General features: G+C 35.3%; 2 protein-coding genes across 2 annotated transcripts in view; one reads left to right on the top strand and one right to left on the bottom strand.

Moving 5' to 3' along the window:
- The window catches only part of LOC134843729 (protein virilizer homolog), a 550,828-nt gene that overhangs the window by 235,925 nt on the left and 288,915 nt on the right, over window positions 1–25,988 (top strand). The gene's annotated exons all lie outside the window — the stretch shown is intronic.
- LOC134844537 (prostaglandin E synthase 2-like) lies at window positions 1,945–25,872 on the bottom strand. Its single transcript, XM_063861262.1, has 5 exons — window positions 24,332–25,872; window positions 13,263–13,441; window positions 5,952–6,176; window positions 5,327–5,444; window positions 1,945–2,400 (listed from the first exon to the last, which is right to left on the bottom strand). The coding sequence occupies exons 1-5, from the start codon at window positions 24,782–24,784 to the stop codon at window positions 2,149–2,151; spliced, it is 1,227 nt and encodes a 408-aa protein (XP_063717332.1). The 5' UTR covers window positions 24,785–25,872; the 3' UTR covers window positions 1,945–2,148.

Raw genomic sequence — 25,988 nt, 5'->3', positions numbered from 1 at the left:
GAGAAAAAAATACATAGCCTGAAAGCTCTATGAAGCTGAAGAGCATTTTATGACAAGTACTTTTTTTGACAAATTAACACAATTTGAAAAAACTATCAATATGTAAGCTTTTCACTCCCCTGGGGAATCTGAACATTAAAATGCTCTTTCAAAACTAGAAAACTAGAAGTCGATCGTGTTTTTCGTGACCTTTACACTTTTGCTGTTCGATAGTGGAGTTTGCTTTCCTTTTAACAAAGGAAATGAAGTTAGAAAAAATCAAAGTCAAACTGCCAAAACTCAACCTTGAGCGTGAACATTCCTGAAAAAAAAACGAACAAAAAAAATAATCACGGCCTATATAGAGCCTTTAGTACGTTCACCGACTCTTAATAACACGCTTCGCAGAAAAGCGAACAAACGCTAAGAAGTAGCTTTAAACGGGTAAAAAAAACCAATGAATTTTGAAAAATAAATGACCTCTGCCGGAATTAAGCCGCCTTCTCTGCCGGAATTAATCCGGAAATTCAAATTTTACAGTTGGCTGCCCAACACATTTCTGTCGATGACGCTTATAGAAACCGAAAACAAGCAGCAAAACGGAGATCAAATTTCACAAAAGTAAAAATTTTGCATGTAATAATTTGGAATGTAATACAGTGCTGATTTAAATTAACCGGACAAAACGCATTAAACTTGAAATTTAAAACGCATTTTGCTCAAATTGGGTTGAGTTTAGGTGAAAACTTATGAAGACAAAACTTGCTTAAAATTTTAGCAGGATTAATATGGTTTAATTTGTTTTGCGAAATTCTGGCTCAAATTTCTACCCCAAAAATGGGTCATTTTAGTTTTTCTTAGTTAATCAAAATTTACGCCGAAAATACCCAGTCGATCACAGACATAATTATATCAAAGTGAGCCCCTTACGTAGCCCAACAAACTTTAAGAAGGGTATAGTCTCCAAAACATTGCATAAATTAATTTATTTTTGTTTGATAGACAAAAAAGGTCATTTTTACTATATAAAACACCAACTTTTTATTTAAAAACAATTTTAAAACAATTTGCAATTTTTTTTGGAGAAAATATCCTGCTTAAAGTTTGTTGGGCTACGTAAGGGGCTCACTTTGATATAATTATATCTGTGATCGATTGGGTATTTTCGGCGTAATTTTTGATTAACTAAGAAAAACTAAAATGACCCATTTTTGGGGTAGAAATTTGGGCCCGAATTTCGCAAAACAAATTAAACCATATTAATGCTGCTAAAATTTTAAGCAAGTTTTGTCCTCATAAGTTCTCACCTAAACAACCCAATTTGAGCAAAATGCGTTTTAAATTTCAAGTTTAACGCGTTTTGTCCGGTTAATTTAAATCAGCACTGTAAGCTAAAGACAACTTAGCATGCCAGAAATTGTTAAGCATAGAGCCTAAATGTGTATAAATTATGCATTTCAAAAATCTCGCAAAATATAATAAGCTGTAAATTTCTGAAATCGAGCTTTTATTATTGTACTGTTGTTTGAAACAAAAATAGATTTTTTCGGATCATTCGATGAATCAAAAAGGCACCAACTGTGTTTACTTATTACTAATTAAATCAAACCACATGGTATTATATTGCCAGTGTTTCCACCTGATTTCAAAGAACCTAAAATTAGCATTTTCGCACTGGCGAAAGTGCCACCAAAAGTAGCACACTTTTTTTATTGCGACTTAGGTTGGATAAAAAAGTTGCATCGTACTATCACACTATGCATGTGTAATAAAAATGTGCATATTTCGTTGAATTCGTTAGAAAGGCAGGACAATTGACTAGATGAGAATGCAACATCAGACTTTACGCAGACCAAAATTGCAGCAACTGACGTGAAGTGGCCAAAAATCTCCACTAACACACGCCACTTCATTGATCTTACGAAGGAGCTAGTTGTCTTCTTGTAGTCAGAGGGAAAAGAGGAGCAGAAATAGAAACAATTAATTAAATTTACAAAATGAACACTCCTTTAATTTTGACAGGACATGTTGAAAATTTTAATGCTTCAAGCATTATCATCAATTGATAATGATTTACTTTCAGCTCTTGCGATAGAACGACTATTCTACTCTGTCGCCAGAAAACATGGAAAGTGGACGTTACAACCCCAGAAAATGCTGGCTCGTTTTCTAACCACTACGAGTGCTGTGGTGACTTGTTCCTTTTTTGTTGCTTCTGCCACCTTCTGATTCTAATTGCTGTTCAGCTTTAGTGTCCTCCTCGGCCTCGACTGAAGGCTGACTTGTGAGTTGTCTCTTCTCTTGTGAGTTCTTCGCACATAGTCTGCTCATTCTGCCGTACCACTTGCCCACTCGCGTGTATTCCAGCATGTCTAGGAAGGCACTCATGTCTTCCATGCTTCGCAGCACACCAAACACAGCCTAAACACAGCCACTCAACAAAACACACACTCCTATGCAACTAAAAGGTTTGAAAACTGACAAACGGTCTACTTGACAAAACAACTAACACTGTGCAAGTAGTACAGAATACTCCATACTCCGACCATAGGCAAAACTGTGCGTGGGGGTCGGGCAACCCTTCACTATTATACCACAATCATTTTTCGCGGTCAAATCAAACTTTCAGGGTTGGGGTTTTCGTCTTGTGGTGAGGGGAGATTCACGTCCAGTCTAACCTAAGATTTAATTCATTTAAACTTATTTAACATTGAAAAAGGAAAACTAAACTTTTGCAGCTTGGCTAAATACAGATCAAACAGACTACAAGAAGTTGATAAAAAGGCTCATGGTGGATCACTGATTGCTGTCAAACAGTGTAGAATCTCTTAATTAAAGCATAACCTTCCTGACTCGCCAGTAGCATGCAAGTTCAAATAGATGGTAATGAGCTAGACGTTAGCCTTTTCTACAGCCCACCCTAAAATAGCAAATACAGATATAATAAAAAAAGTTTTTTGAAAAAAAAGTGTGCCGTTTTCCCAAAACAACGCCGCTTCTAATATGCGGAGATATAAACTTTCCAAACACCAATTGAAAGACTCTAATGAGTAGCTATCAAACAAACTCTCCCTCAGTGGATTTCTCCAAGCTTTTCTAACTCAATAAACAGACTATAGACACAGCAACAATTGCTTCTCGTAAAACCCATAAGCTACAGGAACAGACACGTTGATAATTTTAGAGCGATTGTAACCGAAGCTGCCGAAAGTGACAGTCTCAGATATCAGCAAAATCTTTCAAAACAAATTCTGTAAATTACACACAGTTATTGTTAAAGATGGAATAAGTAGCAGTAATAAAAATGAAAAAGTAGACATAATTAATCATTTTTTCGAATTCTGTTTTCTCACCTAAAGAATCATTACATATCGAAGACGTAACAAAATAAAACCCCAACATAGACGAATTTCAGCGTCTCGATAGAGACTATTCACGTATTTATAGCAATACTAGATCCGAAAAAAGTTAGAGGGTCGGACGGACTCCCACCAATCTTTTTCCAAAAACACTGGTAGGAAAATGGCAGTCAATGTGAACAGAATTTCGAAAAAATGTAAAGCGCATCAGGAAAAAACCAATCAGATGGAAACTGGCGGCGGTGTCACCAGCGTTCAAAAAAGACATAGACAACTGCCGACCTGTATCACTTCTAAATTATATGAGTAAACTTTTTAGAAAGTATTTATTATGACTTGTACAATTACTTTGCAGAGCACTAAACCTGAACTAGCATGGTTTTGTCGGGAAACGTGCAGTGGTCAAAAACATGCTAAGTTTCCTGAAAAACTTCACAACGCTCTCGACGAAGATTCATCTTGCGTGGTCATTGCTTTTTACACAGACTTTACGAAGGCGTTTGATTAAATGCCCATAAAGAACTTCTGAAAAACTTTGGCGTAAGGGGATGCTTAATCGAAGTTTTGTAAGATTATCTTAAGGGGCGAATGCAACTTGTTCCTGTAGATAACACAAGTCAATGTGTCAGCAAAAACAAAATGAAAGGATAAATGTTTTATGATTATCTTCCGAGAAATTGAGACTTAGTTAGTTTTACAGGGTGTTGCCCTAGAACAATCAGATGTTATCAAGGACTATCGGTCGGGTGCTTTTAAACAAAAACATGAGCTGGCAGGCAAGTGGAAACGAGATTGAAGACAGCTAATAGTGTTCTCTATCTAATGAAAACATCGTATAAACTGGACCTGTACAAATCCTTGCTCCTACCAGTTCTTACTGAGTTTCATTGTGTTAAGCTCTCAAGATTTGACGTGCCGAGTCTGGCAAAAATCCATAAGAGTGCTCTCCGGTGAATAACTCGGACCTTAAAATGCTGAACTTGTTACCACTCATGGTAACACGATTGTTGAAACCGAGTCTACTCAAATTTCACCAACCAAAAATGAAGTATTGAAAAGAAACTCCTAGATTTTTAAATCAAATAAGGCAAGAACAGAAAGCAAGCTAAAATTTTTTTGAATCAGATTTTTGCCAAAAATTAATTTTCTTCAGTACCCGAAAATTTTCATTACAAGCTTTCATACAACCAGCGTGCTAAAAAATTGAACCTACATGAATACAGAATCATGGATCAAAACTTTTCAATCTTTGAGGCAAGAACCGACCGTCTAATGCTTAATAATGTTGCGCGAATGAGCTGTCAAAAAATTTTCTCTATGTACGCCAAATAAAAGAAGGTCAACAGAGTTGGAGAAGAGGGAAAAATTTTGATTTTTCGATTTTCATAGAAAACAAAACTGATGCCCTCAGAGCTCTTCGAATTTCGAGACCAATTTATGATTGGAACTTTCTTGATAAAATTAACCCAATTTGAGAAAACTGGTCAATAAGTAAAATGTTTATTTCACTGGGATTCAGAAAGATAAATTCTACTTTCGAAACTAGAAGTCGATCACGTTTCTCATGGTCTTTTAACTTTTGCTGCACGATGATGTAATTTGCCTATCTCTTAACAAAGGAAACGAGCAGAACTTAAACAGAAATCAAAAGTTAAACCGCGAAAAAATAAATTGGAGCCTTAACAAATTTCAATACTTTTCCTTAAAAAAACGGAAATCATCGCGAGCTATATAAATGTCTGAACTACGTTCATCGACTCTTAAAAACAATAACATGTGGGAAATTCAGAACTTTGTTTTTTTTATATTACATAAATAATTACTATTTAGATTAACCCCACTAAGCCTGTGACTTAAGCCTGTCCTCTCCATTGGCGGACTGTGTAAATTGTTTGAAAACTTGCCAAATAGCTGTACTATACGTGAAAAAATAAATTCTTTCTTTCTTCGCTAGTACTACTAATACTACTACTACTACTTCTACTCACGAGGTCAGCCAAGTCCGGCTCAACTCCGCCGTGGAACTTGTTGGTCGGCCCAATCTCTTCCATCCACATGTTCACACTCTCATAGAGACAGGCCCTCACGTCCTCCTTCAGACCATTTCTAAACACACACACGCACACTCAACCCTATAAAAGTAAAGCTAGCTAACAGACAATTGGAAAAGAGTCAATGAACGCAAGTAAACAGAAAAACAAATTATACTGACGAGATTTTAGAAAAATTTCGCAACCTAAATAAGACTCAACTTCGTTCATCGACTCATAAACATCACTATCATTTGAAATCAAACGAACGCTGACTTTTCATTGCTTGTATTTATGAATGCCGTATGCAGCACTAAAATAAAACTATGGCCTGACAATCGGTTTCGATAACAAGACGGCAGTTTAGCATGACATTATGAATAACAAGGAAACTTTGTTTCAGCAAGATAATCAATGTGAATTTCTTAATTATGCTCTCAAGTGTGCAGTAGAAGAAGCATACTTACTGTCACCTCGATTAAAAAAATATTATTGAATTTTCAAGCGACTACTTGTGTTCCAATAGTTCTTATATACAAATCAAATACACCCAATCACAATCACAGCTAGTGCATGCACTCACTTTTTCTTGAGTCTGGGTGCGATGACAAATCGCATGAGAGAGGCACCGATCCAGGTGGCCATGAAGGAGTAGAGGGGCGCCCAGGTGGCATCGTGGCCGTAGTTGCCCTTCCTCGTGATCACCGAGAAGGAGTGGAGAGCCTCTGGGAGGGAGCGGTAGATGTTGGGAGCCACCACATGCACCAGAGTATCATCCGCCCACCTGCGCCATTCTAGCTCCCTCCGTCTACAAACTCAAAACTCATAGCATAGCCAACACACAGTTGCAAAAGAGAAAGAGACATGAACGCAAGGCAATAGAAAAAAATACTGACTTCTTCTTTAAAAATAAAGTTCAAATACAACAAATACTCAGCTACAATTTCAAAGAAAAAAATATATAGCCTTGAGGCACCTTGAATTTCAAGAATAACTTTTGATTGGCAATTTTTGTAAAATAGCCAACAAGCAGTTGGAAAAGAGTAATGAACGCAAGGAAACTGAAAAAAAAACTTGACTTGTTTTTTCATGAGCCTTCAACTTTTAAATTTTGAAGAAAAAGAAAGATGGCCTTAAAATTCTTTGAGTTTGTAGAACAATTTATTATGGACATTTATTTTTAAAAAAAAATTAACCCAATATGAGAAAATTGATAATTGCGTAAAACTTTTATTTCACTGGGAAATCTGATAACTAATTTCAATTTTCGAAATCAGGAGTCGATCATGTTTTTCGTGACCTTAACATTTTTGCTGTTCGATAGTGGAGTTTGCCTTCCTTTTAACTATGGAAATGAACTGAGCTTAAAAAAACCACTCCGCGAAGAAACAAAACTGAGCGTGAACAAATTTTAAGACTTTTTCCTGAAAAAAAAGGGCAAGACTTATATAAGAGTACTCACTACATTCAATACTCTTAAAAAAATTCATCCAATTTGAAAAAAAAACTGGATCAATAGGTAAATATTTTACTCCGCTGGGAAAACTGAAAATTAAATTCCATTTTCGAGACTAGAAGTCGATCACGTTTTTCGCGACCTTTACACTTTTGCTTTTCGTAAGTGGAGTTTACCATCCTTTTAACAAAAGCATAGAATTGAACTGAAAAAGAAATCGAAAGTCAAACCGCGAAAAATCTAATTTGAGCGTGAATATATTTTTTTTCCTGAGAAAAAAAAACAAAAAATCACCAAGACCTATAGAAGAGTAGTCCTTACATTCATGAGTCTTAACAGAGTACCCCCTCCCAATGCAGCATAACCACACTGAGCTAGCTGTTCAGATCAGATTTCGCGAGAAGGGATTCGCGATTGGGTGGCTTCGTTCAAAACAAAACCCTATGCAGAGCAGACTTAAACATGATGGCCGAAAAATCTAGTCGGTTGCCTTTAGAGAAATTTAGCACATACTTTTTAAAATCAGTTTCTCAAATCTTCTTAATGTAGCTCGTACTCTGACTCCAAGCGCTTTCAAATGAATATCCCCTGGCCCCATCTGAAGTTAATTTTTGCTATCAGGACTTTCGCGGATCCTTTTTGGTAGCATGATTAGAAAAAAAAGGGAAAACCACATCCAAATACAATTTCAAAACTTCACTCAATCCTTCTTTCGGAGGAAGACACTAATCCGAATTGAGATAGAATAAGACACAGATACAAGCACAAGGTTGCAAGATAGCGAATAAAATTAGGACGGAAATCAAAAAAATGGAAAAAAAATATAATTTGAGAAAAAAAAATCCAAAAAATAGTTGAAAAATATTACAAACAGTATTAAATAATTCTTTAAATTTTTAACGAGAGGGCACTTAGCCTATATTGCGTCCGTTCAACCCAAAAACAGCCACTGTAAGACGCCAGCTGAGCGGAAAACAAAAAATAAGCCATCAAAAAAGTTGAAACAAAAAATTCTCGAGAGATTAAGATTTAAGAGTTTGATCTTTTGCAAAACAAACAACCTGATTCAATCAATTTTCGCCCTTGATGAAACAAAATCAAATTAACTAAGCCGATAAAACAAAAGCCGAAAACATTTAGGCCGAATGAATCTTTTAGGCGAAACAAATACTCATATGTGGTAATTTTGAATGAACAGTATTTGAGTATAACATCTATCAAAATTGAGAGCTCTTATGCATAAAACATTCGTTTCATTTTCAACACAGAGGCAAAGCTGTACTTCGCAAACACTTGCGTGAACACGACTGAAACGCAGCTCTATCAAAAGAAATAAGAAAAAGTAGAAATAAGCCTCGAATTAGTATAAACTCGGCTACGTTTACGATTCGAATCTCCGACCTACTGCAATCAAGAGGTTTTGAGTCTCACGCACTATTCACTTACAAGCTTAACAACCGACAAACACTAGTCACGAATAAAGCAGATACATATGCTTATAAATTGCCAATGCAATGTAGCAAAAGTGGCACCAAATACAAACAGACACCATTTTTCATGTAGTAAATTGAGGTATAAAAACTAAAGGCATCAACACTATTTGCATTTAACAAATTGCAAAGCATAAAGCAACAGTATGTATAAATTATGCGTTTTAAAAATTGCGAGATAAGTTAGAAAATTTCTGAAATCGAGTTTTCATTGTTATTTGAAACAAATCACTTTTTTCGGCTCATTTGATGAACTAAAAATGCATCAACTGTGTTAACTTTTTGCTATTTGAATGTCAAAGCACACCCTATGAAAAAGCTGTAAAGGTGCCCGAAAAGTGACACCAATCTTTGCGAGTTAGGAAAAAAAGAAGGTTCGTACAAATACACTCGTTTCGCTCTACTTTTTTTGAGAAAAAAACGTGGATTTGAAATAATTGATAAAATCTGTTCGAAGTACAACAAAAAGCGATCCATCTACTTAACTTGAATCTGCCACCTATTATAATAAATCACCAAGAAAACAATTTTTGAATTATACATAGTTAAGGCTATTAATTTCATAAACTACACAGAGGCAAAGCGGAGCTTGGCACTAATTGCGATACAACACTAACATAAAATAAAAACAAAACAGCCGAAAATGAAAGCTTTTAAAACAAGTAGGTCATATAATCTTTCATATGTCTCGATAGAAGTCCATTCCAGGCAAACATGCCAGACACTTGAGTTTTAGATAAGCAACAACGGAAAGCAACAAAATTTACGAAAAGAAACAAAGCCGACGATCTTTGAGCAGACAAGTTGAGCCGAAAAAAATATGATTTTTTTGATTTTTAAAAATCTTTCAAGTCCCCCTTAAAACAAAAATGAACAGCAATTGCAACTACAAAACTAGTTGCTTACAGCAAAAGAAAAATCTGAGATGTGACAACTAAGCCGACCATCTTTGAGCAGACACCAACTGAAACCAAAAAGTATATATTTTATGAAAATTTAAAAAAAAATCATTTGAAACCATCTTGAATTTAGATTGAACAACAAAGTCCCATCTAATACAACAATAGACAACAATTGCACTTGCAACTACAATAAAGATTGTTTACAGCACAACAAAAATCAGTTATGTGGCAACAAAGCCAACAAATCTTTGAGCTGAAACCACTTAAAGAATTTTTTTTGATTTTTTAAAATCTTTTAAGTCCCCCTTGAAACTAGAATGAAAAACACTTGCACTTGCAACTATAATGAAAGTAGCTTACAGAAAGAAAAATCAGTGATATGGCAACTAAGCCGACCATCTTTGAGCAGACACCAACTGAAACGAAAAAAAAAAGTATTTTGAATTTTTTTTAAATCTTTCAAGTCCCTCCTCGAAAACAGATTGAACAACATTTTCACTTACAGGCTCAAGCAAAATTTTCTGCAGCACAAGCATAAATCTTTGTGACAATTTAGCCGACAAAACCTGAGCGAGCAAACGAAAAACCAACAATTCATTTTTCTCGGAACTTTTTTTTCTATTTCCTTGATACTGAAACAAAAAACAAGATCCGGCCACGACTCGAACCCGAGACCTTAGGGTACAAAGGCAACTGCTTTACCTCCAGGCCATTGGAGAAGCAACCTGGAACATGTTAAGAGAAGGTAAGAAGAGGAAGGAGGAGAATAGAAGTGAAAAGAAGTGATTAAACTGATTTGGTTTAACTAGTTGTAAACCTGGAAAAAAAAGTATATATTCCAGTTTGATACCGCATGCATATAGCAAGCCTAACAAGAACACAGCAAAAACACTTGCATCTACGACAAAAATTGCTGACCGCTCCAAAAAACTGCACAATTTGGCGAGTAAGCCGACAAAATCTAAGCAGACAAACAAAAGTCCCACATTTCAACTTTTCCCGAAAAATTTTAATACTTTTATACACACAGTAAAAAAACAAGGTCCAGGCGTAATTCGAATCCCAGACCTTAGGGTACAGAAAAATCCTCGTTACCTTTAGGCTACATGGGAAGCAAACTTGACGTTGCTAAGGCTCACTATTTTCATCGTCAGAAGAAAAAAAAGTTTGAGGGAAAAGTAACTTGTCCCCGATTACAAGACACTTGCTTATTTTACAATTAGCAAACCCGTATCCAAAAACCAATCGTTTCGCAGAAAAAACAGCCGCTCTAAGTAGCGCATTCAGCCGAAAACGAAAAAAAATGCCATCAAAAAACGTTGACAAAAAATTCTCGAACGATCAAGATTTAAGACTTTGAACTTCTGCAAGACAAACTACCTGATTCAATCAACTTTCACCCTTGAAGCGACACAAATCAAGATAACTGAGAAGACAAAACATAAACAGAAAACATTTAGGCCAAATGAATCTTTTAGGCGAAACAAAAACAGTGATATGTTCGTTTTCAATCACTAGGATATGCAACTAAAACAACTTTTGCATACACATTACCTTATTAGATGAAATGCTAATCAAAAAAATCAAATTCTACACATTTTTTGACAAAAAACAAGGCTTTGAAATAACTAATAAACGCTGTTCGAAGTATAACATAAACGATCCAGCTATTTAAATTGAATCTGCCACATATTATAATAAAAATACATAGTCAGGGCTATTAATTTTATTAAATACAAGAATACATCAAAAACACTTGCATCTACGACAAAAAATGCTGACCGCTCAAAAAACTGCACAATTTGGCACCTAAGCCGACAAAAATCTAAGCATACAAACAAAAGTCTTACAATTCAATTTTTCCCAAAACAAATTACAAATTTCATCCACAGTGAAAATAAAACAAGGTCCAGGCGTGATTCGAATCCCAGACCATAGGGCAAAGAGACAACTTAATTACATTTAGGCCAAGAGGGAAGCGAGTTTGCGAAGTTGTGCAAACTCATTAATTTCATCGTCAGATGTAAGAAAAATTGTTTGCGGGAAAAGTATCTAGTTCCCAATTACAAGACACTTGCTTAATTTACAACTAGCAAGCCTGTATCCAATAATCAATCGTCTCGCAAAAAAAAGTTGTGGATCTGATCAGTCGGGACGCAGTCTCAAAGTTGCTAAGGTTCACTATTAAAATAACTTCAATTTCAAAGCTTCGATCATTTGAAAAATTTCCAGTTACTTCATAGAGCGAATTGGCTCGCAAAATAATCAAATTTTTCTCAGCAAGCTATTCGATCCAGCTATGAAATTTTTCGAGAAATTTCATACACCGAATCTTCAGAGACCGAATCTTTTCGCGAAAAGTTTTTGAGTTCTCCTAAGCAAGCTAATCAAGCGAGTGAAAAATCGAATATTTCAAGTAATTTTATAGACCGAATCTGTTCGCAAAATTTTACGTTTTTCAAACCTATTCAAGTTGTTAAACGGAGCAAATCGTTTGGCGAAATTTTTCTTTTCAAGCCACTCAAGCGACAATGAAAATTTCAAATATTTCAATTTAATTCAAAGAAATGTATTCCTGAAACAAATCAACTTTTTGGAAGCACGCTATTCAAGCTATGAAACTTTGTAGTTTTTCAAAAAGATTCCTAAACCGAGGAGTTTAGCGAAAAATTCAAGTGTTTCTAAGCAAGCTATTCAAGCGGATTAACTTTGAAATAATTCAAATGTTTCATGGCCTGAATTGGATAGCGAAAAGATTAAATTTACTATTGAAATCATTCAAGCGACGATAAAAATTCGAAGTATTTCAAAATTTCAACCTCTTTCAAAAAACGAATCAATTCCTGAAAACGAATCAATTCATTTTTTGGAAGCACGCTTCTCAAGCTATAAAACTTTGAATTACTTCAAAATTTTCATGAAGCAAATCCGACGTCGAAAAGTTTGTTTTCTTTAGAAGTCATCCAAGCTTTAGAAGTCATGAAACTTTGAAATAATTCGGGTTTTCTCATAGAGTGAATAATTTCGCGAAAATTTTTCTTGACCAAGCTACTCATTTTTCTAAGCCTTGAAATATTTCGAACAAATTTCATGAAGCAAATCGGATGGCGCAAAGTTAACGATTTTCCATTGAAACATTTCAAGCGATGAAAGTTCAACAAATTTCAAGTTGTTTCTTAAACGAATCATTATAACAACTGTTACACTTTTCCTATGCCAGCAATTCAACCAATGAATCATTGAAAAATTTCAAGTTATTTCGTCGGGCGAATCGGTTTGCAAAATTGTTTATGGAGCAAGTTGGTTTGTAAAATGTTCAAGTTTTCCAATGCAAGCTATTCAAGCAATCAAACATTGAAATATTTCAATTTGTTTCATAGAGCAAATCATTTCGCGAAAAGTTCAAGTTTTTCTTAGCAAGCTATTCCAACTATAAGTTTATTATTTCAAGTCATTTCATGAAACAATTCGGTAGGTGAAAAACTGAAGTTTTTCTATTGAGGCCATTCGAGCGGTAAAATTATTCAATTTATTTCATAGCCTGAATCGTTTCAAAAAATTTTGAATTTTTCTAAGCAAGCTATTCAAGCGATGAAACTTATAACCTTTCAAGTTATTTCATTGCAAAAAATAAAACAAGCTATTCAAGTGATGAAATTTTGAAATGATTCAATTTATTTCATAGCGAAAATCCAATGATGGACGCTGCTGTTTTTAGTTGATTCGTTTTATACTGAAATTATTCTGTTAACGCAAAACTTTTGGCAAAAATTTGGCAGGAACTATCTAGCCTTGAAGTTGAATCGAGTTAATTTTATACCAAGAATTACTATTGTTTTCCAGAATTTAGAATATTCGATGGTCGCTCTGAATGATTCTTAGACGTGCTGATCTAAGCCTTTTTAAACGTTGCGCTCGATAGCCCCTTGAAGACTAGGCCTTATACTAAATTGATGTCATTCATTAATATATAATAAGCTTCAATAACTGAAAATATGCAAAAAAAAAGCCAATCATCAAACAAGTCAAACTAGATTGAAACCTACTTGAAACCGTCTTGATCGTCCAATCCGTAATTCTTGATAGTATACTTTGCAGCCTTGTCGTCGGAGTTGCTCGTGATGTTCTCAAAGTGCTCGGCGAGTGCTCGAAACGTCTCCGAGTTGGTGTTGTCGTTTAAAAAGGAGTGGATTAAACTGACAATTTGGGAAGACTCTTGCAAAACCTGTAAAAGCTTCAGTTCAATCAATAAGTTCCACCAAAATTTGCATTCCATATAATCGAATAGAACAAACACAGCATTTCAGGCTACCAAATCAAAACACAAATCGAAAAAACCACAAGAAATATCCATCTTTTGCCTGAAATGCTGTTCGACACTAAAAAAAAGTGGCGAACTACCGTTAAGCCGAAAGCAAAATTTCTGACACGGAAAATTCGGAAGCTCATAAAGTTTAATTTTCACTTTTACCATCCTCCGGAAACACAGAAACATTTTTTGAAATAAGAGTTTTTCATTTGAGCGACGCAAAATCATGCAACTGAGTTGATAAAAAAAAAGCCGAAATCATTTGGGCAGAATAGAGTTTTTGAGCAAAAAAAAAACAAAAAAATATACGAAATCAAGGTTAGTAAAACTATAAATAGCCGAAAAAATCAAAACACAAAAAAAAACATCTAATGTAACATGCGTACAGCAAAAAAAAACTTCTTTACGATGAGGCAAAAAAGCCGACAAAACATAATCCTGTAAAACATTACTACCGTCTGAAAAAAGCAGCGCCTGACCATATTCGAACCTAGGACCTTTGCCATCCCAGGCTTAGTCCTTCACTTAGACCAGACGCTTAAAAAACTTAAAAACAAAAGCTTAAAAAACAAAGAAAAAAAACGGACAAAAACACAAAAATAAGTGAATTACAAACATTCTGAATAATGCGCTAAAATGCGCATAGCAATTGGGAATCAAGCAAGTAAAATGTATTTCGTTGTTTTCTTATTTTGAGAACAACAAAAATGCATGTCATAGGTCTTTCCCCACCATATTTAGACTGAAAAACCAATTAGTTTATAAATTGGTTTTTTTTTGTCTAAATATGGTGGGGGAAGACCTAAGACATGCATTTGCGTTGTTTTCAAAAATTGGAGAAAGAAAGTTGCAAAATTATACAGGCAACAAAATGAAAGATGTATAAAACAATTTATACAGAGCGAAGCTGAGCTTTGCACCACTTGCGATACACAATAAACTTCCAAAAATAAAAAGATAGTGTCTTAAACGAAAATTGGAAAAGATGAATGAATTTTGTTGAAGAAAACTTAGGCTCAAAGATAACAAAATAATTTTAAAAATGCAATTGTTATAGAAGTCAATTAACTGCAAAACAAAAGAAGGATTTGGGCTGAACTCCATCCATTTCTTTCTGATAACCAATAGATAAAAACGATGAAAAAAAAAACAATTCGATCAAAAAACTGAGATACGATAATTCCTAAATTTACTCAAAAACTGTTCATGAAATCTTGCAACCAAACAACCTGCGTATACAATAAGAACAATCGGGGATAAAGGCCCTATCCGCTATTGTATAAGACGAAAATGAAAAAAAAAATCAAAAACAACATTTCAAACACATGAATGCAAAAATTACAAACAATTGACACAAAAAAGATCTTGCAGAAAATCTGAAAAAACTCTTTAAAAACTATGAAAATAAAGCAATAAAATCAAGAATTAACAGTTATGAAATTTATCCGCAACGGTATAAGAGATAGATCATAACAAAACAAAGTGGAATTAAAAAAAAATTCAAAAATTTAAGCCAGAAAGAACCACACGCCTAAATCTCGTGCAGAACTTGTCGCCACATTCCTTTGAAGACAAAAAAAATCCGGATATTTTACTTTTTTTTGACAAGTTGAACCAACTTGAATCGATTTCAAATCAAATTTACTACTTTAAAACATACTAAACTAATTAAAACTTAAACTAGTTTCACGCACTTTTAGAAATAAAAAAAAATCAGAAACCATGCATCCGAAAAAAAAAATGCAAAACAAAGTTCCAGCAGAAAGATTCAAAAAAAGTTTTATTTCAAACAGAACATTTTGGCGCCTATAAAAACCAGAAAACCATGAACTACATTTACCTTCATGATAATGAAGAAAAAAAAATAATTGAAAAACCGATCAAAAAAATACAGAATTAACTACACGGCAAGTAAGCCGACAAAAATTGGGTCGAAATCAATAAAGCCGACAAAAAAACAAACTTACATCTAAGAATCTTTTTCAGCTGTAAAACAATGATCACTTTAGAAGTTGAAGCCAGCTTTTGAAATACAGCTGTTAGACGTGTATCTTGAGTAGAAATAGAAAATAGAGATACATTTGGAGATGACCAAATATCAGTCAACCTGTGGACAAATTTGTTTACGGAAAAAGTCTAGTACCCGATAGAAATAACCTTGCTTATCGCAAGGATAATCAATGCCGAATACTTTCTTTCATTTTTTAAGAAGCACAACAAATTTAACCAGCCAAACACAAAATTTAACGTGGAAAAATCATTAAAAAATCCACGATAATAACGAATGAATTCAAAAAATTCATAATTATTAGTCCTTCTTTCAGTAAAAAAAAACTGCTCAAACAAAAAAAATCAAAAGAAATGAACACCCGCTGAGAACATTGAAAAGTTATGAATTCGATAAACAAACGCCGGTTTAAATTTCCACCCAAAAAAAAAGAAACCCAAAAGTCGGAAAAACACTCGAAAATGTCGAAAAAACTATATCTATCAAAATGAATAACCCTAGATTGGAAAAAAACGACAAAACAATAGAAAGTGAACTTATCAGTGAAAAAAAAATACCAAGCGCTAACAAAGCCGAAAACACCTTAGCAGGAACCCTTTAAGCCAAAAAAAAAGATCAACAAAAATTCAGATTTATAAAAAGTTAATAAATCCCCCTCGCCCTCAAAACACAAACGCACATTTGCTCGTCATATGAAACAATATGAGGCCACTAAGCTGATATAATATAGGCAGAAAACTATTAAGCCGAAAAAGGAAAAAAAAACAAAAGCCTCAGGCTCGAAACGCACACACAAATACGCACACACGCACGCACACACATACAAGAAAAAAAACAAAAGCCTCAGGCGCGAAACGCACACACAAATACACACACACGCACGCGCACACATACAAGAAAAAAAAACAAAAGCCTCAGGCGCGAAACGCACACACAAAAACAAACAAACTTTTTTGCTTGACGAACGACGCAATATGAGGCTGTTAAACCGAAACCTTTCAAGCAGAAAAAAAAACGAAAAAAAAACACCAAAAAGGGGTCATGAAAATCTATAATTTCTATTAAAATTTTTTAGCATTTTGTGCAACCTAGTGGGGCGTGAAAAAACTGGGTTTCCAGTGCCAACTCAAAAATAAGAAAGTAAGCCGATAAAAAATAAGCCGAAATCATTTGAGCAGAATAAAGTTTTTAAGCGCTTAAAAAAATATATAGGAAGTCAAGGTTTGTAAAATTACAAACAGCAGAAAAAATCAAAACACTAAAATCAACTACAAGGTTAAATGCTCACAAAAAAAACTTTCTACGATGTGGCAACAAAGCCGACAAAACATAAGCAGACAAACAATGGACCGACACTTTTTTGAAACGGAATACATCAGTTTGAAAAGAAAACAGGTCCTGTCAGATTCATACCCAGGACCTTTGCGTCCCCAGTCGTATTCGTTACCTGAAACCAAGTTCACCGGAGACGCAAAAAAGCTAATTTATTATGAACTGAACCAAAATTTACCATTTCTACTTTTGACCATTCTGTGAACAAAGTTATTTACGGGAAAAAACACTCGTATCCGATTGCAATACCCTTGCGTATGGCAAGGGTAAAAAATAAGTACCAATGAAGTACTTTAAAAAAAAGATTAAGCCCAGGAACGGATCAATATTAGCTGGTCCCGAAATTGTTTTTATTTTTGTAATTTAAACAAAAAAACAAAGGAAAACTGAGTTATTTGTTAACTGTTTTAACCCATTGAAGCTACTGATGCTAAAAAGATGCTATTGATTGAAACTGCTAAAGCTGGCAGGAGGTAATCGATTTAACTGATATTGTTATACTGACACGAGACAAAAAATGTAAACTCAAAAATTGAGCTTCGTCCAAAACCTTAGTTGTTTCTCTACTACAATTAAAATAAATGAGCTTAAAATTAGTTAGGCGCCAGTAGAAAAATTGATTTTATAAAAACCTTTAAAAAGCCTCAAGTCCTCCATGAACAATTACAGCGCAACAAAAATCCGTGATAAGGCAACTAAGTCGAAACAACATGAACAGAAAAACTGAAGTCCAACAAATCAATTTTTACAGGAAAAAAAAATTTCAATTGCATACATACTGAAAAACACAAGCTCCGGCCGAGATACGAACCCCAGACCGCAGGATGCAAAGGCGACAGCGTTATCTCTAGTCGAGAGCGAATGAAACTTCAAGTTGCTAAGATTCATTATTAAAGAAGTTGAAAATTTGTAAGAAAAGTTGTTTACAAGCAAAAAAAGTCTAGTTCCTGATTAAAAGACACATGCTTTCGTAAGTATAATAATATAACTAATAGAAAAACAACAATCGGAAAAAAGCTGACAGAATTAAAGCCAACCCTTCAGCACCTAAAACTAAAGCACAGAAAAAAAATACTCGGAAATCTTTTAACAGGCAACCAAGAACCATACCTAGCACGCAACCACTACACTAATGATGTTACTTGTTTACAAATAGTCTAGTAACCGGTTTCAACGCCGTTGCTTGTCGCAAGGGTAAATAAAAGAACTTTTTTACTATAAGCCTCATATAGTACCTACCAGCTTGCTTTCTTTACTCGCTCGAAATTAAACTACTCGAAATTTTCAAACCAGTTTTTCTCGACACTGGGAAAACCTTTTCAAAAAGTGTTTCAATGTCAATCCAATCATGACTTAAAATGGCTATAATTTGCTTAATCAATCAACTCCTTTCAATGATTATTTAGCATAGCTGATTTTGAGTGGAAAAAGAAACTAAAACACACCCGAAGACAAAGTTCACTCCCACTTTCAGTGGCCAGAACAATGATGACTAAAAACCTTCGATGCAAAAAAATGTAGAAATAATACAAACTCTTAAAACTGACTTAAATTTCAATTTTCTTAAATATAATATGGAGGCGAAGCGCAGCTTCGCACCACTTGCGATACAACACAAACATAAAAATACATACATCGAAAAAAAATATATATATATATATATATATATATATATATATATTGAAAAAAAATAGGTGAGCCAAAAACTTCGTAGGTCTCGATAAAAGATAACTAGTAGCTCAGCTACATGTGTAATAACCTGTTTGATAACTTTTGAAATTGTTATTGAAAATGGTACTATCAAAAATTGGACTTTGCCCAAAATCTTAGTTGTTTCTCTGCTGAAATTTCCAAAGAACTCAAGATTTCTCTAACTAAAAAATTAAGTAGTCACTGCTTCTCCTGAAAAACTCTCGCAAGTGGTTCTTTCGATTGAATTTTTCATCTAAAACTTGATAGGGTAGTTCTTAAGAAAACGGTCAAAAATTCAAAAACTTGATTTTCGGAAATCCGTAAAATTTTCTGCAAAATCAAGTCGTGGCATAAGTAGATAAAACTCAACTCCTAACTTAACCTTAGAATTGGCACCCTAGTTTTCAAGTAAAGTCAAAGAGTATCCAAAAACGGTCAAAGTTTTAACACTTTGTATTGTTTGAAGGCCATAACGTTTTCAAAAATGGACCTAGCCAAAGATTAAGGTAGTCTTTCAACAACCTATTATTTTGATTTAGCCTATGATAGCAGATTTGGCAGGATAGTCATCGAGAAAAATCCAAAAACTGTCAACACATAAAAAAAGTTGAAAAAAGCAAACCGTAGCTTTGTAAAGAATTTGGGCTAACTCGCTTATGCAGTGAATTTTCTCGCAACTCATCCTTTCGATTAAAATCAAAGCCTCAGATTTAGGAGTGTAGTTCTCGAAAAAAGTTAAGTTTAGAAAAAAACGGTTAAAAAATCAAAAATTTGACTTTTCCGAGGGCTATTCTTTTTGTGTAGAGAAATTGGGTGTTTTCGACTGAGCAAAAGAGCTCCTCACAATCCGTTTTTTAGTTGTGTAAGAAAGTTTGAGCATAACCGCATGTGTAAGAAAGTTTGAGCATGGTTTGAGAAAGATTGAGATGTGTAGGAAAGTTTGAGCATAGCTGCATATGCAGGGGAGCTTTTCAAATATTTTCTATTAAAAAAATCAACGACTTTGGACGGTAGTTTTAGATGAACGAAAAATATGGGTCGAAAATTTCTCTCAGACTCTTGCGGCTGTACATAGATGGGTAAAGTAAAAAGAGACCCCGGGAATTTACCGGCACAGAGTGAAAAGAGGCGGTCTTTCCATTGATACCCTTTGCCAAATCAGTTGAATACTTTGTGAGAATAACAGGAACTTTTGCAAGTGAAAAAAATATTCCCAAGCGCCTCAAAACATGAAGCAAAAAAACCCAATATCATATAATTTCATAAGACCTGTCTTATCAAACAGGAACTCCAGGCAAACAATACAAGCAAAAAATTTGAATTTTAAATTAGCAACTCAAAACTTCCGAAATCAACTGTTTTTGAGCAGACACCAGTTGATCCGAAAAAAATGATTTTGTAAAAAACTTTAATAAGTTTGAAAGCCCCCATGAAACTGCAAAAAACAACACTTGCAACTACAAAGTCACAGAACCAGAAAAATCCCTGCTGCTGCAAGTAAATCGAAAAAACAAGCAGATAAACAAGAGTCCGAGGAATCAACTTTTACTGGAAATAAATTTTCAATTGCGTAATACTGAAAGACACAAGGTCCGGCCGGGATTCGAACCCAGGACCGTAGGGTGCACAGGCGACAGCGTTACTCCTAGTCGAGAGCAAAGGAAACTGGAAGTTGTTGAGATTCAATAAAAAGTTGATAATTAGTTAAAATTAATAGCGGAAAAATCTAGTTCCCGATTACAAGACACTTGCTTTCGCAAAAGTAACTGCGTCACTCTCAAACGACGGATATCCCTGCACTTTAGAGAGAGACCATAAATTGAAAATTATAACAAACAAAAATAAGCAGACAAACGATAGCCCACGTTTTTCCAGAAAAAATCACATTCCAGATATAACAATCAAAGCCGGTTCTTATGCAAGTAGCCCAGAATGATCCCACAATTTTCTTAAAAGATGAATATTTTTTCTTTTCATTCAAATTAGTATCGTTTTTATGCGTGGTGTCTTGAAATAACTTAGGCATATTCGACAATCAAAAGCAAAAACAGGCAAATTGTTCAATAACTTTATGTGTAAGAAAGTTTGAGCAAAGCCGCATATGCATGGTAGCTTTTCATATCTTTTCTATTCATAGGAACCAAAATCACAGTGTCAGATAATTGAAAAAAAATAAGGGTTAAACATTACCCCACAGACTTTTCGGCTGTACACAGATGGGTACAAAAAGAGACATCGGAAATTTACAGGCACACAGAGAAAAAAGTCTTTCCAATGACACCCTTCGTCAAAGTCGGTAGAAAACTTTGAGAATAACTGAAACTTTTGCAAAAGTGAAAAAATCTTCAAAGCGTCTCAAAAAATCACAAAAAACTCAATCCCATACATTTCCATAAGACCTGTTTTATCAAGCAGGAACTCCAGGCAAACAATACAAGCAAAAATTTGAAATAAAAATTAGCAACGAAACAATAATCCCGAAGCTAATAATTTTCGAGCAGACACTCAGTTGATCCGAAAAAAAATGATTTTGTAAAAAAAATTTAATAAGTTTGAAAGCCCCGATGAAACTACAAAGAACAACACTTGCAACTTCCAAGACACAGAAAAAATCCGTGCTGAGGGAACTAAACCAAAATACCGAAGCCAACGATTTTTGAGCAGACACCAAATGATCCGAAAAAAAAAACAATTTTGTTAAAAAACTTCAAGTTTGAAACGAGAGTACGAGGAATCAAATTTAACCGGAAATAAATTTTCAATTAGTTACATACTGAAAAACATAAGGTCCGACCGCGATTCGGACCCTTTCCTTCTCTTTCATTAGCCCACATTGGTCGGGTTGGGCTCGTCCGACTCCAGGCTAAGGAACTTCGCAATTTCCACTGGCCTAAGCCACAGGTCTGCGGGTGCAAGTGGGGAGGGATTCTTACGGCAGCTAAAAATGTGGCAACTAGTGTGGAGTGCTAGGTGACAGTCCGGGCATAGTGGGAAAACTTTGTTGTCTAGTCGGGAGAGGTATGTGCTTAAAAGCCGGCTGTAACCAGACCGGAGTTAAGAGAGTTTACAGCGGGTAGTTTTGGGGAGAGATTTTTCTGTGGGGACGACCTTAGGGGGCGGTATACAATTTACTTTAGAGGGAGGGATTTCTACGAGGAACGTGGTTACCAAATTTTTGTGGTTGTGTTTTAAAAGGGACTTGTGGTGGTTAAAAACGAAAGTGGAGACTTCTTCTGGGTTATTAAGATTGAGTGAAGGGTTAAGATTGGTTAAAACGTAGTCAATATCTTCTTTAAAAGCGCTTAAAATCGATTGTCGAACTTGACGTGGAGGTGTGGGGTGTGAGTAGTAAAAATTATTTGGGTGATGAGAGCGGTATGACGAGATAAAAAATTGAAAGGTTAAAAGAGTGTGGTGAATTGGAACATTGAGAACTTGATTTTGATTAACCTGCAGGTGGTTAATGGAAGTTAGGCTGGCGCCATGTGACCAGGCAGGTGAGGCATAATCTAAAATGGGGCATATTAAGGCTTTGTAAGTTAAGAGGAGGGTTTCTTCAGACTGTCCCCAGGGGATCCTGCCAACGCTTTCAAGACATCTATCCTGCGGCGAGCCTTGTCTGCGGATCTTTTACAGTGCGCAGCAAAGCATAAGGTTGGTTCAAAAGTAACCCCTGAAAGTTTTGGGTTTTTGTTAAGAGAGTGGCTCGTTGTTTAAAAGTACACTGGGTGTTTTGTTAAAATCTTTATTGTATGATGAAAAAAATGTAACTGATCCTTTAGAGGATGCGAAAGGTAACTTCCTGAAAGTGAAAAAATTGAAAACATGATGAAGGTAATCGTTCAACGATCGAGATGCTGCCTTTACATCAGGGCTTTGGGAAAAGGGATGGAAATCGTCAGCGCAAGATGTGAGACGAACATTATCGGGGGGCGGGGTAGCATCATCGACGTAGAAATTAAAAAGAGTGGGCGAAAGAACAGAGCCCCGGGGACTCCACAGTGAACTATTTTGTGAGGGGATTCTTGGTTGTTAAAAAGTGTGGTAGCTTGTCGGCCGTTCAATTAGTTACTCAGCGAACAAAACCTCTCGGTAGCGGTGTGTCATGAATTAGTTCCACGAGAGTACGATGACACACTATATCAAAAACCTTCGAGTGGTCAAGCGTTGCGAGAACGGTGCGGGAGGGGGGATTTTGATTAAAACCGTCTGTGACAAAAATTCTAGTGTGGAAAGCGCAGTACGGGTAGAGTGGAAAAGACAAAAACCATGTTGATGTGTGGCGCTAGGGAGATACTTTGTTAAAAAAAGGATGAATGAGCCTTTCTAAAATTTTAACAGCGGGGCAGCGTCAGGAGGTGGGCCTATAAGTAGTGGATAATTTATGGTCCTTTTCGGGATTGGGTAGGGGGATTTTCCTCAAAATTTTCCACATTTGAGGGATAATATTTTCAGACAGCGACATATTAAAAAGAAGGGTTAAATATTCAGGAGCTAGGGTGCCAGGTGTTTTAAGTGAAAGTTGCAAAGGACATCCGGACCAAGAGCTAGCGAGGGTTTGCTGTCCGCTATCGCTTGTTTAGTTTGTAGGGGAGAAAAAGTGGGGTTATCTAACAGGGTGAGCTTGTTTCGAACCCCGGGCCGTAGGAAGCAAAGGCGACAGCGTTGCCTCTAGTCGAGAGCGAAGTAAACTGGAAGTTGTTGAGTTTCAATAAAAAGAAAGTTGAAAATTAGTCTAAACGACGGAAACCCTTGCGCCTTCAAGGAGAGTCCATACGTTGAAAATTATGCCAAACAAAAATAAGCAGACAAACGATAGCCCACGTTTTTCTAGAAAAAAAATCACATTCCAGATATAACAATCAAAGCCGGTTGCTATGCAAATAGCACAGAATGTTCCGGCCTTATTCTTAAAAAAAAATACATGTTTTTTTCATATTATTCAAACTAGTTTTGTTTTTATGCGTGGTGTCTTGAAATAATTTAGGTATAGTCGACAATTACATTAAAACAGGCAAATCGGCCAAAAATTTTGTCACAAAAGACAAGTTAAACAAAAGAAATCATTCGAAAAAAAATTTTAATCAAAACTTCTTTTCTTCTCAGATCTCCTTTTTGAATTGCGCTATTCCCAAGACCGCGCTGAAAACACTTTTAAAAACAACTTAACAAAGTAAAACTAAAACTTCATGACCTATCCTTCTAGAAAACTCTGATCGCTTGCTTTATTCGCTCTTAATTGAAACAAAGCTCAAAAATCTTATCACAAACCAGTTTTTCGCGACATTGGAACCAGTTTTTAAGAATTTTAAGGTAGTTTGAATCACGACTAAAAGGGCTTTAATATTATACATCACTTGACTCACGAAGTTCCTCTCCATTCTTCAATAAAGGAAAAGATAAGATTTCAAAATATAGCGAGGTCAATTTCTAAAGAATTTATAGAAAAAGCCTAGTTCATGATTACAAGTGAAACCAGCTTCTATTAAAAACATGATAAAAACTGAGGGTTGTGCAGCTTAATTCATTAAGTTTTTCTTTCTAAGTAAATCAAAAACACATCCGTAATTTCATTAAGTAACACTTATGTTACTTTGACGTAAACCTACACCAAAAACGTAATTTTTGGGCAGTTTTAATGAAGTCATCAAAAACGACGCACCACAACAAACCATTATTAGTAAAACAAAAAGTTGTTAAAAATAAGAAATCTGCAGATTTCGTTATATTAAACTCTTAGCTCTTTCGATTAATATTCAAAAAACGATAGTTACCATTGTTTCAGATGCACTCCTCAAGTTTGTTATTTTCAGCGTCGGGACTTTTTTCTTCTTGTCTTTCAACCATTTCATCTCAGGTTTTGGAACAGGGCGCACTTCAATGGACCGATAAGGAATTCCATAATAGTCTAAATACACTCGAACTTTGTTGCAAAATGGACAGGTTGCATACTGATACATTTCAATTGAGTATTCTTGTGCTAAGACACTTTTACGCTTCAACATCAATACTTTTGAATTTGAAAGGCTGGATTTATCGTTACTCCAATTGAACCAGGAACGAGTTTGGGCAGTATGTCTAATTTTGTATTTGTAGAAAACATATCCGATTTGAGACACACATGCGGCTGTTGTTAAAGTTATCAACTTCATCTTCAATTCAAACTTCTCGTCTAAAATGTGTAAAGTGCCTAGTACTGAAAACCACATCCACAGAAACGTAGCCATTAAACAGTTGGAAAAGTTGCAAGATCAAAAATTGACTCATTACGCGCCTTATTTATTATATCGGAACGCAAGGAATTAAAATAGCAAGATGGATCAAGAATTATTTTTCAATCCAATCCAAACATCACAATTTCTGGAAATTGTTGTTGTTCTTGTTGTGAATTTTCAGTAGGATACTGATGGGATGATATCCCCAAAGTTCTCAAAATTTTGTCCAGTTATTTCGGCACATGTTGCAGTCACAGAAGAGGACCCATGTGCACTTGTTTTGTTCTGAGAATTGATCGTCGAAAAACTTCCACATCATCTGTATCAATCTTCGCTTTAAGCCTCGCATTTCTCGAAATTCAATTTTCTGATTTAGTCGGTTTATTAGACGGCACGTCCTGAATGTAAACTCTCCTCTAGCTTTTTCAGTTCTGGTCTTGTTTAGGTTGAAAATTTCTTTCGTTCTTCCTGGATTTTCGATTTTTGCCGGGAGCTGAATGTGATCGTTTTCTTCATGCATGAATTTCGCCATCATCAGTCACTCGTTCAGCTGGAGAAACAACGCCAGAGGCAGGATGTTTAACAATCTCAGCTGCTCTGTATATTCAGAATCGTTTCCCGTGATCCATTTTAAGACTTTCTTTTGGAATCTTTCCAATTTCCCTGGGTCGCTTCTTGAGATATTGCAAATAATTAGACCATACGTTAGAACAGGAAGTATTAAGGATTTGTACAGACCAAGTTTTATGCGCATTTTGACTTTGAATTCTTAGTTTCTGCGGATGCAATAGAACGTTTTATTCGCTTTCGACATTCTTGAGTCTTTATGGGTTGTCCATGTTAAATGTTTGGACACATGTATTCCTAGATCCTTTATCACATTCGAGCTTTCCACTGCTGTTTCACAAAGAATAAATTCGTGTTGATTTCCTCTAAATTCGACTTTAAAACATTTGTCCAGTGGCAGACTCATCTTGTTTTTGTCTACCCAGTTTCCAACGTTTTTAGGTCCTGCTGGATGTCCTTTGTGTCTACATTCACTGCTAGTAATTTTAGGTCGTCTGCAAAGATAAATGGGTCACTAAATTTCAATACTTCAGGAAGATCATTTATGAAGATACAGAAGAATAATGGACCAATCAACGAACCTTGTGGTACGCCACTTGTAATTTCTAAAGTTTCTGATGAGAAATTGTGGCTTGCTTTCTGATGAGAA

This window comes from Symsagittifera roscoffensis, chromosome 4 (assembly GCF_963678635.1).
Source record: "Symsagittifera roscoffensis chromosome 4, txSymRosc1.1, whole genome shotgun sequence".
In the NCBI taxonomy this organism is placed as follows: domain Eukaryota; kingdom Metazoa; phylum Xenacoelomorpha; order Acoela; family Convolutidae; genus Symsagittifera; species Symsagittifera roscoffensis.
The sequence above is the reverse complement of the archived record's forward strand: the minus strand, read 5'-3'. Positions and strand labels throughout refer to the sequence as shown.

Coding starts and splice junctions, on each gene's coding strand:
- LOC134844537 (XM_063861262.1), bottom strand. CDS start 24,784: ATGGCTACGTTTCTGTGGATGTGGTTTTCAGTACTAGGCACTTTACAC. Junction 13,442..24,331: donor GGAGTGCATCTGAAACAATG/GTAACTATCGTT, acceptor AAGCTTTTACAG/GTTTTGCAAGAGTCTTCCCA. Junction 2,401..5,326: donor AGCCGGACTTGGCTGACCTC/GTGAGTAGAAGT, acceptor GGCTGTGTTTAG/GCTGTGTTTGGTGTGCTGCG.